Below are 14,967 nucleotides of genomic sequence, written 5' to 3' on the forward strand. Positions count from 1 at the left end.
AAAACTTCATTTTTGATTAGTAATATGCATTGCTAAGAACTTAATTTGGACAACTTTAAAAGCGATTTTCTCAATATATTGATTTTGTTTTGCACCCTCAGATTCCAGATTTTCAAATAGTTGTATCTCGGCCAAATATTGTTCTATCCTAACAAACCATACATCAATGGAAAACTTATTTATTCAGCTTTCAGATGATGTATAAATCTCAATTTCGAGAAATTGACCATTATGACTGGTTTTGTGCTCCAGGGTCACATATTTATATCTGACTTTCTAAAAAAACAAAAAAAAAAAACAAAGTTGCTTGCAATGCATGCATATCAAATTAATTTAACAAAAAAGAACTGAAAACAACTGAAGATCTGTGGCGCATTTAACGCATTTTTTGCAAGGTCTCTCTTTGCTTTCAGTTAAGTTTTGCTAGATTCCTGTTTAACAAGTAAAAAACTAAATGATGCATGGTGTGCAAGCAATGCAGATGCACACAGTACCCGGTCTCTCTCTCTGTGTGTGTGTGTGTGTGTGTTAGTGAATGCATCAGCATGCGTTCAGTCCCCACTGCTGAAGAATGAGAGCGATTCTAAAGAACGGAAGTGAACCGACCATTTTGAAACCCCGCACCGCTTAGGTAAGATGGGAGATTCTTTTCCTCTCTATACATGTTTATGTTTTAAGTAATTCCTTAATTTATCATATAGGATCAGTAGTTAACGACGGCCGATGCAAAGCGGCATGATATAGACGAGCTCGCGGTGTGATTTATAGAGAAACGCAAAGGGTTTGGGGCGCGAGCTCGGGGACACCCGAAAAAAAAAAAATCCCTACAAAATGAGTCATCTAGAGATTTCAGCTGGAAAGAATGAATAACAAATACGCACATGTATGTAATGAATATACAAAACTACATAGCGGACGTTGGTGGTGTCGATGACGGAAGCGTTCTGGAGTGTTTTGTAAACATTTGGTGTCAGAAATGTTACATTCAGTAAATCACTCGGCACGCGCTACTCCTGTTGAAGCCTAAGCGCTATAAAGAGAACTGCGAGTCGGCGTTTCTCACACATTTCGTCCGAGCGGTCGTTTAAATGGGGTTTACGCGGTTTTCAGGGTTGCAATTAAACCGTTATCATCTAAAGAGACGTTTGTGTGTGTGTGTGTGTGTGTGTGTGTGTGTTCGTTCCGTGAGCTCTACATTGAGGAAGTGAACGTGTTTACTCTGCGTGCACTGCGTCACTAGATTGCTATGGCTTTGTGCCTGCAGCTAATTCATTTGATCTATGCAGAATACATGTTTGCTTGATGTTTTTCGTGTGCTGCATAATTTGTTTTTACGTTGTTAATGTGATAGGACTAAGTTTAATGAGGCGTGATATGTATATAGTTATGAAAAACTATAAAAAATGTTTGTCACACATAAAACAACTTATAATTAAGACAATGTGTTGTTTTTACTAGGGTCCAATTTGGGTCCAAACTGTTATTACCTCGCCCTGCATGTGTAAATGTATTTCTCTTCCCAATTAATGGGACATAAAACTAACGAAAAAGTACAAAACAATGGTACTGTTGTTATTTTGGGCGGGCACTGTGTGTAAACCATGGTACCTTGGTACTGCATGAATCACCTGAGTACGATAAATATCACTATTTATTCACTATGCTTCAGAGTACTATAGTACTGTGATCGGATAATATTTAATATCTGATGCTATAATTGTACCATGGTACAGCCACATTTTTGTAAGAGAATTGTATACATTTCACAAAAACCTAGGGTTTAATTCCCTGTAGGGGGACAAACATGGACAACAACAACATTTCTGAATTATAAACCCACATTACCTAAACATGATGCACTATTAATTAAATTCAGAGTGAACAGCATTATAAAAACACACAGTATGTCTTACCTTATTGCATAAGTCAAGTGTAGTGAAGTCACTATTATTTATATAGCGCTTTTTACAATACAGATTGTGTCAAAGCAGCTTTACAGTATTAAAAGACGTGCGATAATAGATGCAACAAACTGCGACAGTGCACACTCCACACAGAGAAAATGATTAAGAATTACTTTTGCAATAATGCATACATTATATGGTTTTTAAAAAAACTGCCATTATGATTTCTACGTTGTTAAAATAATAAAAGAATCATTTTAATGACCAAAACACAGGTAAAAACTGCGCTAACCACAATCTTGAAGCAGGATCCAATCTGAGAAGTCACCGTTATCATAACAGCAATGCTTATCGTGACAGATGAGCCATAAATTGTCGTTATTAGGAACCTCGACATAGCAATGTTCAGGTCTGTTCTCCTAAAAATATGTGGATTATTTTTAACGAGCATCATCACAATATTTTGTCTGAACTCTTAATGCTAGTGTATGACAACTGCTATATTCTCAAAAAGTAAAATACTTGGAAAAAGTCTGCACGCTCTCAAAAAACAACAACAACCCCAAAAAAGTTTTTGATTTGAATCTAATTTTGAAAAAATTGTTAGCTTGGCATTGAAAATGGTCAACATGTGACCGAAACATTTGCCTTGTTTTTTTTTTCAGTAAATTGCTTGCACTGCTTTCATCTCGCTTGTGACTTTTTGATTTTTGAGAGTGTGCGGACTTTTTTTCCAATATTTTAGTTTTTGGGAAACTTTTTTGGTCTATGCACCTCGGTTGGATTGTTTTGAAGGCGTGGTGAGTCTCTGGCTGATTAACTGCTAGATTCTGCCATACGCAAATATGCCATACGCCCCTGTAATTGTGTACGCTTCACTTTTCAAATTGTACGTACACATTTATATGTCCTTGTCTGATATGTCAGTTATTAAAATAACATCTTTCACTCATTTCAGCACTATGGATAAGGGCCACACGGTTAAGCTCTTCGTAGGGAATCTGGCCCTGGAAACCACGCAAGAAGAACTGTCAGCCATCTTTGAGTCGTATGGCCAGGTGGTTAGCTGCAGCGTCTTGAGACAGTTTGCTTTTGTACACTTGCAAGGAGAGGGCGCTGCTGAGCGTGCCATCCAGGAGCTCAATGGCCGAGAGTTCAAAGGACGCAACCTTGTGGTTGAGGAGTCCCGAGGACGCCCGCTCCACTCGACAAAGGTGTTTGTGGGTAATCTGAGTAGTATGTGCACCACAGAAGATCTTCGGGAGCTGTTTCAGACCTTTGGCAAAGTTTTGGAGTGTGATAAGGTGAAAGGTAAGAGATTATTAAGTCGCTGCCGAAACTTAACGCAAAAGTAGCCAGCCCTGCTCCTGGAGGGCTACCATCCTGCAGTTTAGCTTTAACACTAATCAAACTAGAAATGCAGTGATACCATTTTTTCAGAAACAACTCGATCCGATACCAAAAATTCGGAATATCTACAGATCCGATATGAGTGCGATGAGTCCGATATGTTTTTTTTTTATCAATGTAGAATTTCTATACTTCTGTGTTAATCTGATCATCACTCTTTTGTGTGTTAAACACAATCTGCTAAATATAGACAACTTCATTTGAATGAAAAATAACAAATGGAAAATATATAAAATCACAATCTATGCCAAAAATACTATTATAAACTAGGTTAGAGGATAATTCAGCAGCAAAAGATACTCTAGAAAAATCATGAGCGCACAATAAAACCAAGTTAGCTCTCCAGGGTGAGGTTGGCTACTCTTAATTTAAACTGGGTGTTAGAGCTCATGCAGGGTACCACACGGTTCTGCACTGTTCTAACATTTACTTGCGGGACCCCATAATAATAAAGTTGTGTTCTTGTGAAGGTTATGCCTTTGTCCACATGGAGAACAAGGAGGATGCGCTGCAGGCAATTGAGGCTTTGCATGGGACCTCCTTCAAAGGACGACCGCTCTCCGTGGAGCTGTCCAAAGTTCAGCCAAGTAAGCAGGCTCCGACTGGGAAAATCCCGTGTGTCTGTTGCGGAAAACAGGGCCATTATGCAGGTGAATGCCCAGCTGGTAAACCCACCCTAGAGCAGTACCAGAGCCAAGCGGCCGTGTTAGCCGCCGCCGCCGCTGCAGCGGCTGGCCTTCCACTGCAGGTTCAACAGAGTGTCCACAATTCTGTGTACAACACCTCAACTTTTGACCCCACATATGCTGCTTTGACTGGACTTACAGCTGCTGGTGCGAGGGCGGAAGGAGGGACCGCCGTGGCGCCAGCTGTGTACGGTGCACTAGCTAGTCAATTGTACGGGACGGTTTCCAATCAGCTCTACGGTGGGACAGTTGCAAATCAGGCACTCAACTCTGGTGCTGCTGCAGCTGCCACACAGGTGTACGGCTCCATTAACCCAGCTCTCTATGGGCAGGTGACAAATGGAGCAGTCGCAGCTGCCGCTGCTGCATACAGTCCACAAGTTTACACGTCCGCTGTAGCGAATCCAGTGTTCCTAGCTGCAGCGCACGGCATGGAGGTACCGACCGCTGCTGCGGTTAACCAAGCTTATACAGTAGCACCAGCTCTCTACACCGCTTCCCCGGCCTACGGGGGTTTTGGGGCAGCTGACCCAGCAGCTATCTTTGAGGCAGCAAGGGCGCACTACTTTGCACAAGGACAGCAAGTTCTAGCTGAACAGCAACAGGCTTGCTCAAAGTCTGGAGAGAGGGACCGGAGTCCGCTAAGAAGATCTGCCCCGCTGCTGCCAGACCCTGTTATGAAACCATTTATGTACCAGAGGGCCAAGCGCAGAGCCTTGTTGCCTACACCTGCGGGTCGAGAGGAAGCCGCTGCACAGGAGGATGACGCTGTAGCCAGGTGAGTTGATTGCAGTAAAAGAGACACAATCAGGGCCGGATTTACCTCTTATCGTGACATAGGCAAAACAAATTTTTGCCCTCCCCCCCTTCCCTAGTAATATATAATATTACCACCCCAGCAAAACAAAAATATTTCACAATCAGTGGAAACCGTTACAGTGTTTTCTATTGCAATAAGCACTTGTGTTCAGTCAATAAAGATCGAATGTAGTTCTTAATTTGAGAACGGAGAAAGACCGTTCTATTAATAGGCTCCGGCATCGTGGCCACATCACGCATTATTGCATATAATTGCATTAGTGCATTATTTCTCAAATAATTTTAATGGCCTGGAGTAACATCCACACCTCAAGACATAGTTCAGATGATTTATTTCAAGACATTTGTCATGTTTCCGTCCTGAAATCTCGTGTGTGTTGAACTAATTTCTTACGCACCTCATCCCAAACCTTCCATAGCAAATTCCAAAACGTCATTTTAGAGCTAATAACAGAGGCTTGAGCCACTGATATCCAGGCTAATGCAGTTATTAGAGAGAGAGATTAAGCAGCGTCTACTAATAACAAATCTTTAAGTTGAACTGCTTCAAGAACCTCGCTACTAAGAAATGTCATGTAGCTTTTCAGCTGCAAAACTATTTTATTGATAAATTCGCAGGGCAGCGCTGAGAACAAGTTTCTGTTCGCATCTCCGCGTGTGTGCGTCTGTGTACGAGAGAACGGGAGAAAGATTGTGTGATTTCCGTACATAAAAAATTACTGTTGTAGATAGGCCATAGCATATAAAAAATGTTATATATCTCTTCATTGTGTTTGGTCCCCCCTGGACGAGTGAGCAAAATCCGGCCCTGGACACAGTACATGATTACAGCAGAAGTTTGTCAATTTTCAAAAGTTGGCAGTTTTATTACCGATTTACAGTGGCGGGGATGTGTGTATGTGTGTTTGCGTGTAAATGTGTTTCTGTGTTTGTGTTTCTCTCCCTGTCCAATGGTGTGTGTGTGTGTATATATATATATATATATATATATATATATATACGTCTGTATATGCATGTCTGTGTGATTTCTGTCTCTCTTTCCCTGTCTGCGTGGATGTGCATGTGTGTTTCCTCTCCTCCATTTCTCCCAGGTACTACGCGGAATACTACCAGCAGTACCTGCAGCTGCAGCAGTATCCACAGTACCAGTACGCGTATCCGTCCCCCAACCACCTCGCAGCGATGACCGCACTGCAGACTCTGTCTGGTGTGCCTACTCAGCCGGTGGCGACGCTCGACTCCCTCAGGCCAGTGCTGCCCGCCGCCCCCGTGCCTGCCGCCATCGCCATGGCAACACCCCGCGTGTATGAGCCACCGCCGATTCCGCCGTCGCACAAGGAGCCCCTCCTCCGCCGCCCCGAACTCGCCCTACACACCCCTGAAACACCCTTCCGCTAGTGTGCTCCACGTCCTCTCTGCCTCTCCTTTCCTTGTGCTGCGTGTGTGTGTGTGTGTGTCAGAAAGAAGCCACAGGTGTATGTTTATGACGTGTGCGTGCTTGGGTTTAAGACGGTGGCTGTGTCGGTTTTAACTACAGACTAGATTCTCTAACCTTGGTTCTGATCTCACACACACACCCAGTGTAGTCAGGCCTGAAAAGGGAAAACTGCATGCTCTCATTCCTGCACACGTAACCAATGTAACACATTGTCTGTTTAAAGAAACCTTCAATCTTTTGCCAATTAGTTTTTAAGAGTAGATTAGGCACTAGCCACGATGCTTTTTAATTTTTATATTCCTAAGTGTTTGTAGTTTATGAATGAATACTGGACTTGATATTTTTAAATACTGCTTGATTAGTTATATGAACTTAACCAGTTTACGCATTCATATAGTTAAGACATTTAGATTTCGATGCATTACAAAAATGTTGAAATAAGTTGAATGTATGTTTACTCCAAAGGTGTGTGAAGTGTAGGACCAGGGTTGGACAGTATTTTACGTGTCTTTGTGTGTGTGTTTCTTGTTTTTCTCTGGGACTGTGGTGTAGCGTGTATGCTTTCCATTGGTTGTCACGACAGGAACGCACACGTGTACACGTGCACAGGGAAGCGACCTCGATCCACACGCACATACATACGCTTCCCTTACACCTCAGAAGGGAGAAACTTTAGTGATGACCTTTAACCCCACCCTTCCATCCCTGTCCACCCATCCTGAAAGCTGAAAGACACTGTGACTTCTCTCCCCTCCAACTTTAATGTAGCTACTTCCATAGATATGGTGATGTATGGGAAGCAACCAATCAGAGGAAGGTGTAGCTAGTCAGCTTTTGCTGGGATCTGTCTTACGGGAGCGTCTCTGAGCTCGCCAACTTAACTGCCAGGATGCATTGTAGAATCTGTTTTTGTAAAGTGTCTTTTATTAACGCTGTCGTGTTTTTATAAACAGTGATAAGGGACTCAATTATCCATTTAAAGAGACGTACTACTTTTAATTTTTAACTTTTGTTTACAGCTGCAAGAGAGAGAACATGTTCTTGTGGCTTTTTCGCAGTGATTGTTTATAGCCAATTCTTTTTTTCTAGAAAAACAGCCAAAATCATGAGTGGCCTACGATTCTTATGCCTTAGTAGTGAAATGTATTAAAGTTTTGCTATTTTTGTTTTTTTAATCTGTAGTCTTATAGAGTGAAACTGGATTAAGGCTACACGAAAGTGCTGTATATTCTGTGGTGCTGTGATTTTGGATTAAATGAATTGGGAGATTCATATCAGTTTCTTTCAGTCTTCCTGCTCATTTCGCTGCTGCAACTCCATAGATGACCCTCACTGCATCTCTCTCCAACTCTCTTTGCATCTGCCTCTCATTTAGTGACAGTATTTAATTCATTTACCATGCCCCTGTTCGCACCTATGTGCTGAGGATGCCAGTGTGTGAATGTGAATGTGACCTTAGAAAACATTTTGCATCGACATTCATGTTTGTAGTTTCTATCACGGTAACTATTCTTGCCGCAAGTGTTCTCAGAAGAGAAGACTTTAAAGATCTGTACATGATCTTTACGACTATAACAAGCCTTCAAATAAAGAGCCTGCCTGATCATTTAAAGAGGGAACTCAAGAGCTTTTGCTTGGAGCTTTAGCTGTTCTTGCCTTTTGATGTTTCATGATTGTTTTTCCTTTGTGAAACGGCCAGACTCGTATGAATCGGAGCCCTGAAAAGAAGCTAAAGGACTAGAGACTGATCCCAATCTCACCCCTGTCTCTATGGATGGGGTAAGTCTAGGGGCAACCCCACTCTATACCCCACAGCTGCACACACCATACCAAACCCCTTCCCCAGGAGCAGCAAAATCTTCAACCCAGCTTTTGGTACTTTTTAACCACCCATAGTCCCCATGCAGCTTCTTTAACTGGAGTGTGCTTCAATGATGACTATCCTTGACATGCTTTTATGATGCAAGTATATTGTAAAACATGTTTATGTGTGAGTGTCAGGAGGCATCCACACTGTAAAACCTTTTTGCATTTCCTTTAGTTGTACGTGATGGGGCTGCAATTGTAAATTCAAGATCTCTCCCACAAGGCTTCGCTCACTTCTGCTTCCATTGTGCATGCTTCTTTTTTTTTTTGTTTTCTTGTTTTCACCCCCAAAAACAAAGATTTCTGATGTGACTGTTCCAACTGAACTAGGTCCCTATGGAAATGTGGACACCAAACGCAGAGCTGGTTTGGGGGGAAGAAAGTTAGCGTCGCGCAGTGTACGGGAAACTCTCTTTCACTCCATACAGGTAAACGCACTGTGCCTCGCCCCCTTTCTACCTGTCGTCCTCCCCGATAGCATTTGCGCCTGACCGTGTATCCGCTCTATTTCTCCTCACCACCACCCCACCCCTCTTGTAGATTCCTCACTTCTCGTCACCACTGCCATAGCCAATTGGTTCTCTAAACACCAGTGTTATGCTACTCTGTCACTGCCAAAAGGGGGCCGGCGGGGGTAACCGTTTACTGCTTCTGTGGTTAGTGTGTCTCGGTAATGGGTGGGTGCTTGGTGCTCCTATAACTGATGTGTTGGTTTAGCTTCGGAGAGAGTGTGGTGATAATGTGTCCGTAAGCAATTAAATGAGTGGGATTGCTGGTCAATGATTGAAAGACTGCGTAAAATGAGTGTCAAAACAAGTTTGCAAGGGTGGCTGATAAAGGTGTGTGACAAAGGTGAGTGATTGTGCGTCAGTATCGTCGACCTCACCTGGCCCCCCCTCTCCATGTGCCTTTTTTTTGTTTGTTTATTTGATTTAACCCTTGCCCCCAGGCTTCCTCGAGTCTACTCGCCGTTAACGCCCAGCTCACCGCCGCCCTCGTCGTATCCACAGTGCTAGTTGTTACGTTTGTTCAGTGTTAACCACTGCTTGAACGCATCCGCAAAAGCTCTGTGACTGGACCTGAGACACTGGCCAAAATTTTATTCGCAAGACTCTCATTTGGGCTCAGTGACACTGGAAACCATTATCAAGCAGTGCTTGACTGTGATGCGCTGCTCCACCGTAAACCAACAAGGCATTCTTATCATAAACGTATGCTTTTGTTTCCTAAATTGACAACAATTCTTGAGCAGAAGCTTAGTTATAGTCATACCAAACAGTTACCAAATTTGGTTTTTGTTTGTCAGATGAAAAGACATTCTATTTTAGGAGTTAATCTGAAAGCTACCTTGTGTTACCTGTTCAAATGAGAGTTTGTTATAATGTTTGTGTTTGAAATAGCTGAATGTATAAGTAGGTGGCACAGATTTAGATCACCTACCTGGTTAAAATACATAGCCGGTAGAGGAATGTCCTAGAAAACAAGCAGCTTCAGCTGGGGAAAAAAAAGACTGCTGAACCTGAGCTGCCGGAGGGATACTTACAGGACCTTTCCTCCAGAGGGAGCATGGTAGTGAAGTGTGGCTTATTTCACTAGAAGGTGCTGTTCTTGATTTTTTCTGATGATGATGATGTAGCATCTTCCCATACATTGTCACACACATCTGCATTGCTTCTTGTCTATAGTGTCTGTTTAACTTTGCCTGTAGGAATGAGGGGAAAAGGACAAGATGACCTCAGTTTTAGATCTTATTCTGGAGGAAAAGGAACTGTCCGTTACCTGAAATAAGATGTCACTTATGCCAGAGACAGAGTAGTAGCTGGTACTCCCAATGTTAGCGGTATTAAGATCTTTGGCTTGCAGATATTTCCATGATGTCCGTAGCATCCGTTAATGATGACAGGTGTCTGCGGCAGATAATTATCACTGGTTTTTGAGAAGAGCCTTCTATTCAGAATTTTGGTTCTTAAACATGGTTCTTGGTTCGTAAACAAATCACTTACCTCCTTCTCAAACTTGCTCTTCCAGCTTAAGTCTCTTTGAATCTAGATGATACGCTCTTTCTGTCCACTTCCTCTCTAGATATCGTCGACCTTCTTGTTTAAACTGGACAATAACAATAACACAACCTCTCTTGTTTGAATCCTATTATATTTAGAAAACTTCAGTATTTTATTGTTTTTAATTTTCCTTTTTTTTTCTCTCTGATTCTTTATAAGGATATCCCCTACTGAGTGAAAAGCCTACTCCAGTACTTTTGAAAGTCAAAGTGCATAATTTTTTATAATTCATGTATGAAACGAGAATAATTTGCAGGATAGGATGTGAGCTGGTCGTAATGTTTTTATCACCTTCTAATGAATATATGCATGCTTTGTTAATGTGTGTATATTGCAAAAACCTTGCGACTGGTAAAGTGTACTCTCCTACACCAGCTTCTGCATGAACACTGTTTGGCATCGCATGCTTACTGCAATAAACTAGAACTATGACAGAATACGCTATGTTGTGCTCATTTACTTGTCATCAATTTAAAGTAAGAATGATTTTCTTTTTTTTAATAAGTAAATTATTGCATACACTCAATCTCTTAATGTTGTATTCTTAAATAATATTTTACATTTTTCCATAAGACTTTTTTTTTCTTGAAATGGGTCTTCTATCTTTCTTGTAACAGACTTGTCTCTATTTGTTTTAAATATAAAAGAAGCACTATTGTGTGTAGTAAGCATTGCATGTATAGAGATGTTACAGGCATTATTATTAAGAGGGAGAGAGACAGTCAGGGATTTTAACAGGCCTGGGATCTGCTTGTGCACCTATTTTCAATCCATAGCAGTCAGCTGGTTGTCGTTTCAACTGGCCCCAGAACTGCTGCTTGGGTAAGTAGATATAGACTACTGCCAAGGACAACAGGTGTTAGCAAAGTGGAGGGCACCAGGAGGCGTGTATGAGATAATTCCCTGTCCTACTCTAAAAGAGCTACCAGTTATTGGCCCCAGTGCACAGTGTGACCCGCCTCTCACACCTTTTAGGTAGCATAACCCAACACCCACACAACCAGATCTCTTATTTATTGGGGTGCAGTCACGTGTGCTACTTTTGACCAGGACAGGAGCACTGGGCAGCAGAAGTTCTGCTCGCACCTCCACAAAGGCACCTCGGACGAGTGGAGTCTGGCCTCTTCCTCCACGGTCATACACGTACGCACTGAGCGGGTGTTCTCCTCTAACGCACGGACAGGATTTAGAGTTCACGATCTAGAGTGCAAGGCACGTAACTTCTAATATTAAGAGTTAGCGGGAAAAGTGTAAAAGATGACGACTGTTATTGAGACGCAGGTGCAGTATAACACCTACATGATGTCTACGGAAGACTACATGACTCAGGAGGACGACTGGGACAGGGACCTTCTGCTGGACCCTGCCTGGGAGAAACAGCAGAGAAAGGTATGTTCATATGTCTATGCTGAACATCACTGCCACACAATCAAGTCACTTTGAGGGGGCAAGATTTATTTAATTTTTTTTGTATTTGTGTTATATTACTTGGCAAGATTCCACCAAAATTCAATGGTTGCTAGTTATTTCGATAACTAAAAATTAAAATTCTTAGTTTTTTTAAATACAGTTTGTATCACTGTATGCAAATAGTAGTTATACATGTTGTAGTTTTGGAGTAAATGATGGCTACCATGTTAAATGTTTTTTAATTTTACCCATTACATACATTTACTGTGGTAACCTTTAGCTAAAATTCTATAGTCACTACCATATTTATTACAATATGGTCAAAAAATAACGAAACTAAAACTACTCAAACTGCTTTAATGAAATCCTGTTTTTTTTTTTCTCCTTTTCATTTTTGCTTGGGGGTGGAGGTTCTGCACCTGTTCTAGCTCCACTGTGCTCTTATACAGAAGTACCAGTAATAAAGTGATTGTCAACATCCTGTTTCATCTGATATCTGTCAAAAGGCAGCAGAAAATAGATAAATCGTTTCTGAGCATCGCTGTGCTGTTGACTAGTAAATTCTGAGTTTAAATTCTCTCACAATCTGGCTTAAAATAGCTGATATCATGCTGCCCGCTAGCCTAATGGCTGCTTTAGTATCTATGACAGAACGAATAAATCAGTGGAAAGAGTCTTAGTGCTGCCACCTAGAGGAGTATAGAGATATTGGAAATCTCCCAAATCAAAAAATATAAATTTTATTACAAATAGTGAAACATTTCAATGCGATCTTCTGCGTTTTAAGACATCAGTTTGTTGTTGTTGCTGCAGCTAAGCTATTGCTAATGTAGCTAAACCATCAACTTCGATGTTAAGTTTTATACCCATCCTTGCTATATTTACCTAGGAATTTCTTGAAAGATTGATGTTGTGGCAACTTGTGAATTTGCATTGGTTTTTGTTTTTTTGCCTATAGGACAGGACAATAGTAAAAATTTATATTTGCGATTGTTTTGTTGGAAATATAGCAACATTTTGAGTGTCATGGCTTGAGTTTCATTTGTCCAGTTAAGTCTCTGAACGATATGAGTTTATATGGGATGATTAGCTACTATAGATTTATTTACTCGAAGTCCTCACATGGCATCTTACATTTTAAGACACTTCCGTGCAACAAAAATGGCATTAATGTTGATAATGACCTTTTATTGTTATTGATATCGGTACATAAAAAAATGTCATTGTATATTCTTGTTTTCATTTAGTGGAAAATACAAATTACAGTTCCACTGACTGAAAAGAAACATTGTAACAAATTTCAGAGCAAATATATGAAGTGATTGATTAATATCATTAAAAAAGTGTAAACGTATGTCAATTTTAAGACTCTAAGAAAAATATTTTGCTGCTGTTTGGAGGGCAGAAGTTTCTATATATACACACATTACCGTGACCTTGAAATGATTTTTTACTTGCATCAAGATGTAAACAATACCCACACATACAACACAGCGAGACGAGATTCTAGTCACACTATAAAACAGGGAGATATAAATACCCTTTACGCAAGTCTGCTCAAGATCCTTATTTGCTAACAAACGGTTATTCATGTGGGAAAAGTCATCGCTGATCAAATTAAGTTGACGTCTGTTCTCTGTGGTGTGAAGTTGCTTCTTTCTGCCAGTCATTTTTTGTGAGGGCCGCTTCTACTTCTGTCGCTGAGTTGAGTTACAATGTTTCCGTTGCTTCTGAGTGTGAACTGATCTATTGGTCAAGGCTTAGATATCAAGAGGACATGGCAGTCGTTCTCAATGCCAAAATTCATTGGCACACTTTGCGTTTAGATCAGATTTAGATTGTCGACATTTGCGTAGAAATCTGTTTGACTCGACTTTGCACAATTAGTCTTTTTCTTCATGACTCGCTGTATGATTTACAGGACATTTAGCAAAACTATTTTATTTTTAAATGTGTTTTCAGGGAAATATGAGCCAATTTGCATATCACCATTCGTCACTACTACATTTTAATGGATTTTCTATCATTTGAATTGTTTTTAATGGCTTTTGCCTAAATTGGATGTAGGTTGACATGAAAATATCAAGCTTTCACTGCCTGCGCTAAAACAAATTTAGTGTGAAAACAATTTTCATTCAGAAATTGCGCTAGTAAATTACAGAAATAATTGTAATTTCTTTAAATAAAAGAAATGGCAAGTAATGCATTGAATTAAACATGAAATTTTGACGTAGAAAGACTTAAATAGTGTTTTGTTTTTCAATAATCTTTTATTTATTTATAACTTCTTATATATGCATATCTCCTGAGTCCTATGAATACTTAAATATCATTTTCCTAAAATATTTTATGCATTTTCTGAAAATGACCCCTATATTTAAGATAATATTTTAGATTCTCAGTATTGTGAGATTTTGTGAAGTGGGATGTGTTTTGTGCTGTGGTATGTAACGACCTCTCGTATAACTGGATTTATTTACAGTATGTGAAGAGTCAAACATATAAAACATATAAAAGGGATCATTTTACTAATACAATTACTTTGTGTATGCTGTTTTTTTTAAAAATCATTTTCATTGTTTCTTAAATTGTGTTTCAAAAAGTTTCAATCAATTTGCTTTACATTTACCTTGTATAATCTTTTAAAATGTCTATAAAAGTCTCATCTGTGTGTGGCTAGAAAATATCAATCACATTTATCGTTTTTTTTAACTTTGATCTTAATTTGCATATTTCAAAGGCTAAGCACTTCTTTTAATCATTTGTTGAAAAAGACAGATTTAGACTCATTTTTGACGAGTTTCAGGTGCTATTGTGTATTAGTGTCATTTCTTATTTTTGCATTATTCTCACAGAGAGAAAGTGTTTCAGAGAGCGAGTGAACAAGCGGGCGAGAGATTGTGTGGTCAGATCAGATGGCAGTTGCTATTCCAGAAGCTGTGGCCATGTAGGGCAGCGACTATAAACTACCAGAGGGACACACAGGCCTCACGACAGCTTTATGTGTGTGTGTTCAGGTGTTCGGAAATTTGTGTGTTTAGCTTTGCGTATATGCAGTTATATATCAACATTTGCTTCACTTACGAAAATGGTAATACTATGGGTTTTTACAGACACTTTCATTTGTGCATTACCAGGGTGTTGTTTAAAATACCTTTCATTACCTTGTAGATTCTGTGGAATATAAGTAGGTTAATCATACGGTACCATAATATAGCCATCTAATACCATTACGTACCATGGTACCCCTACTGTGCTTTTTGTAAGGCTTGAGTGTGATGTTTTAAGAATAAGCTGTAATGTGGTCTCTGGTCTCTACAGGGACTGTGTGTGTGTGTGTGTGTGTGTGTGTGTGTGTGTGTGCCCATATGCAA

General features: G+C 40.3%; 1 protein-coding gene across 4 annotated transcripts; it reads left to right on the forward strand.

The window, feature by feature from the left end:
• Nucleotides 1–446: 446 nt before the first annotated feature.
• Nucleotides 447–10,647, forward strand: rbm14b (RNA binding motif protein 14b). 4 transcript variants are annotated; one of them, XR_001638425.1, is made up of 6 exons: nt 459–631; nt 2,863–3,215; nt 3,785–4,778; nt 5,911–6,123; nt 7,957–8,036; nt 8,454–10,647. XR_001638425.1 is itself a non-coding variant. In XM_016538076.1 (5 exons), exons 2-5 carry the CDS (start codon nt 2,867–2,869, stop codon nt 7,964–7,966), a joined length of 1,566 nt encoding a protein of 521 aa, XP_016393562.1. In that variant the 5' UTR covers nt 459–631; nt 2,863–2,866; the 3' UTR covers nt 7,967–10,647. The 4 variants fall into 4 exon arrangements, 3 of the variants coding, with proteins under 3 accessions (XP_016393563.1, XP_016393562.1, XP_016393561.1); XM_016538076.1 differs by having other exon boundaries at nt 7,957–10,647; XM_016538077.1 differs by lacking the exon at nt 5,911–6,123 and having other exon boundaries at nt 447–631; nt 7,957–10,647.
• The last annotated feature ends 4,320 nt before the right edge of the window (nt 10,648–14,967 follow it).

The sequence above is a fragment of the Sinocyclocheilus rhinocerous genome, unplaced genomic scaffold (genome assembly GCF_001515625.1).
Source record: "Sinocyclocheilus rhinocerous isolate Xijiao unplaced genomic scaffold, SAMN03320098_v1.1 scaffold1900, whole genome shotgun sequence".
NCBI lineage: Eukaryota > Metazoa > Chordata > Actinopteri > Cypriniformes > Cyprinidae > Sinocyclocheilus > Sinocyclocheilus rhinocerous.

Bases quoted from the DNA above. Each gene is read 5' to 3' on its own strand.
- rbm14b (XM_016538075.1), top strand. From the start codon at position 2,867: ATGGATAAGGGCCACACGGTTAAGCTCTTCGTAGGGAATCTGGCCCTG. The intron at 3,216-3,784 runs GTAAGAGATTAT...GTTCTTGTGAAG, and splicing joins GGAGTGTGATAAGGTGAAAG to GTTATGCCTTTGTCCACATG. The intron at 4,779-5,910 runs GTGAGTTGATTG...CATTTCTCCCAG, and splicing joins GAGGATGACGCTGTAGCCAG to GTACTACGCGGAATACTACC.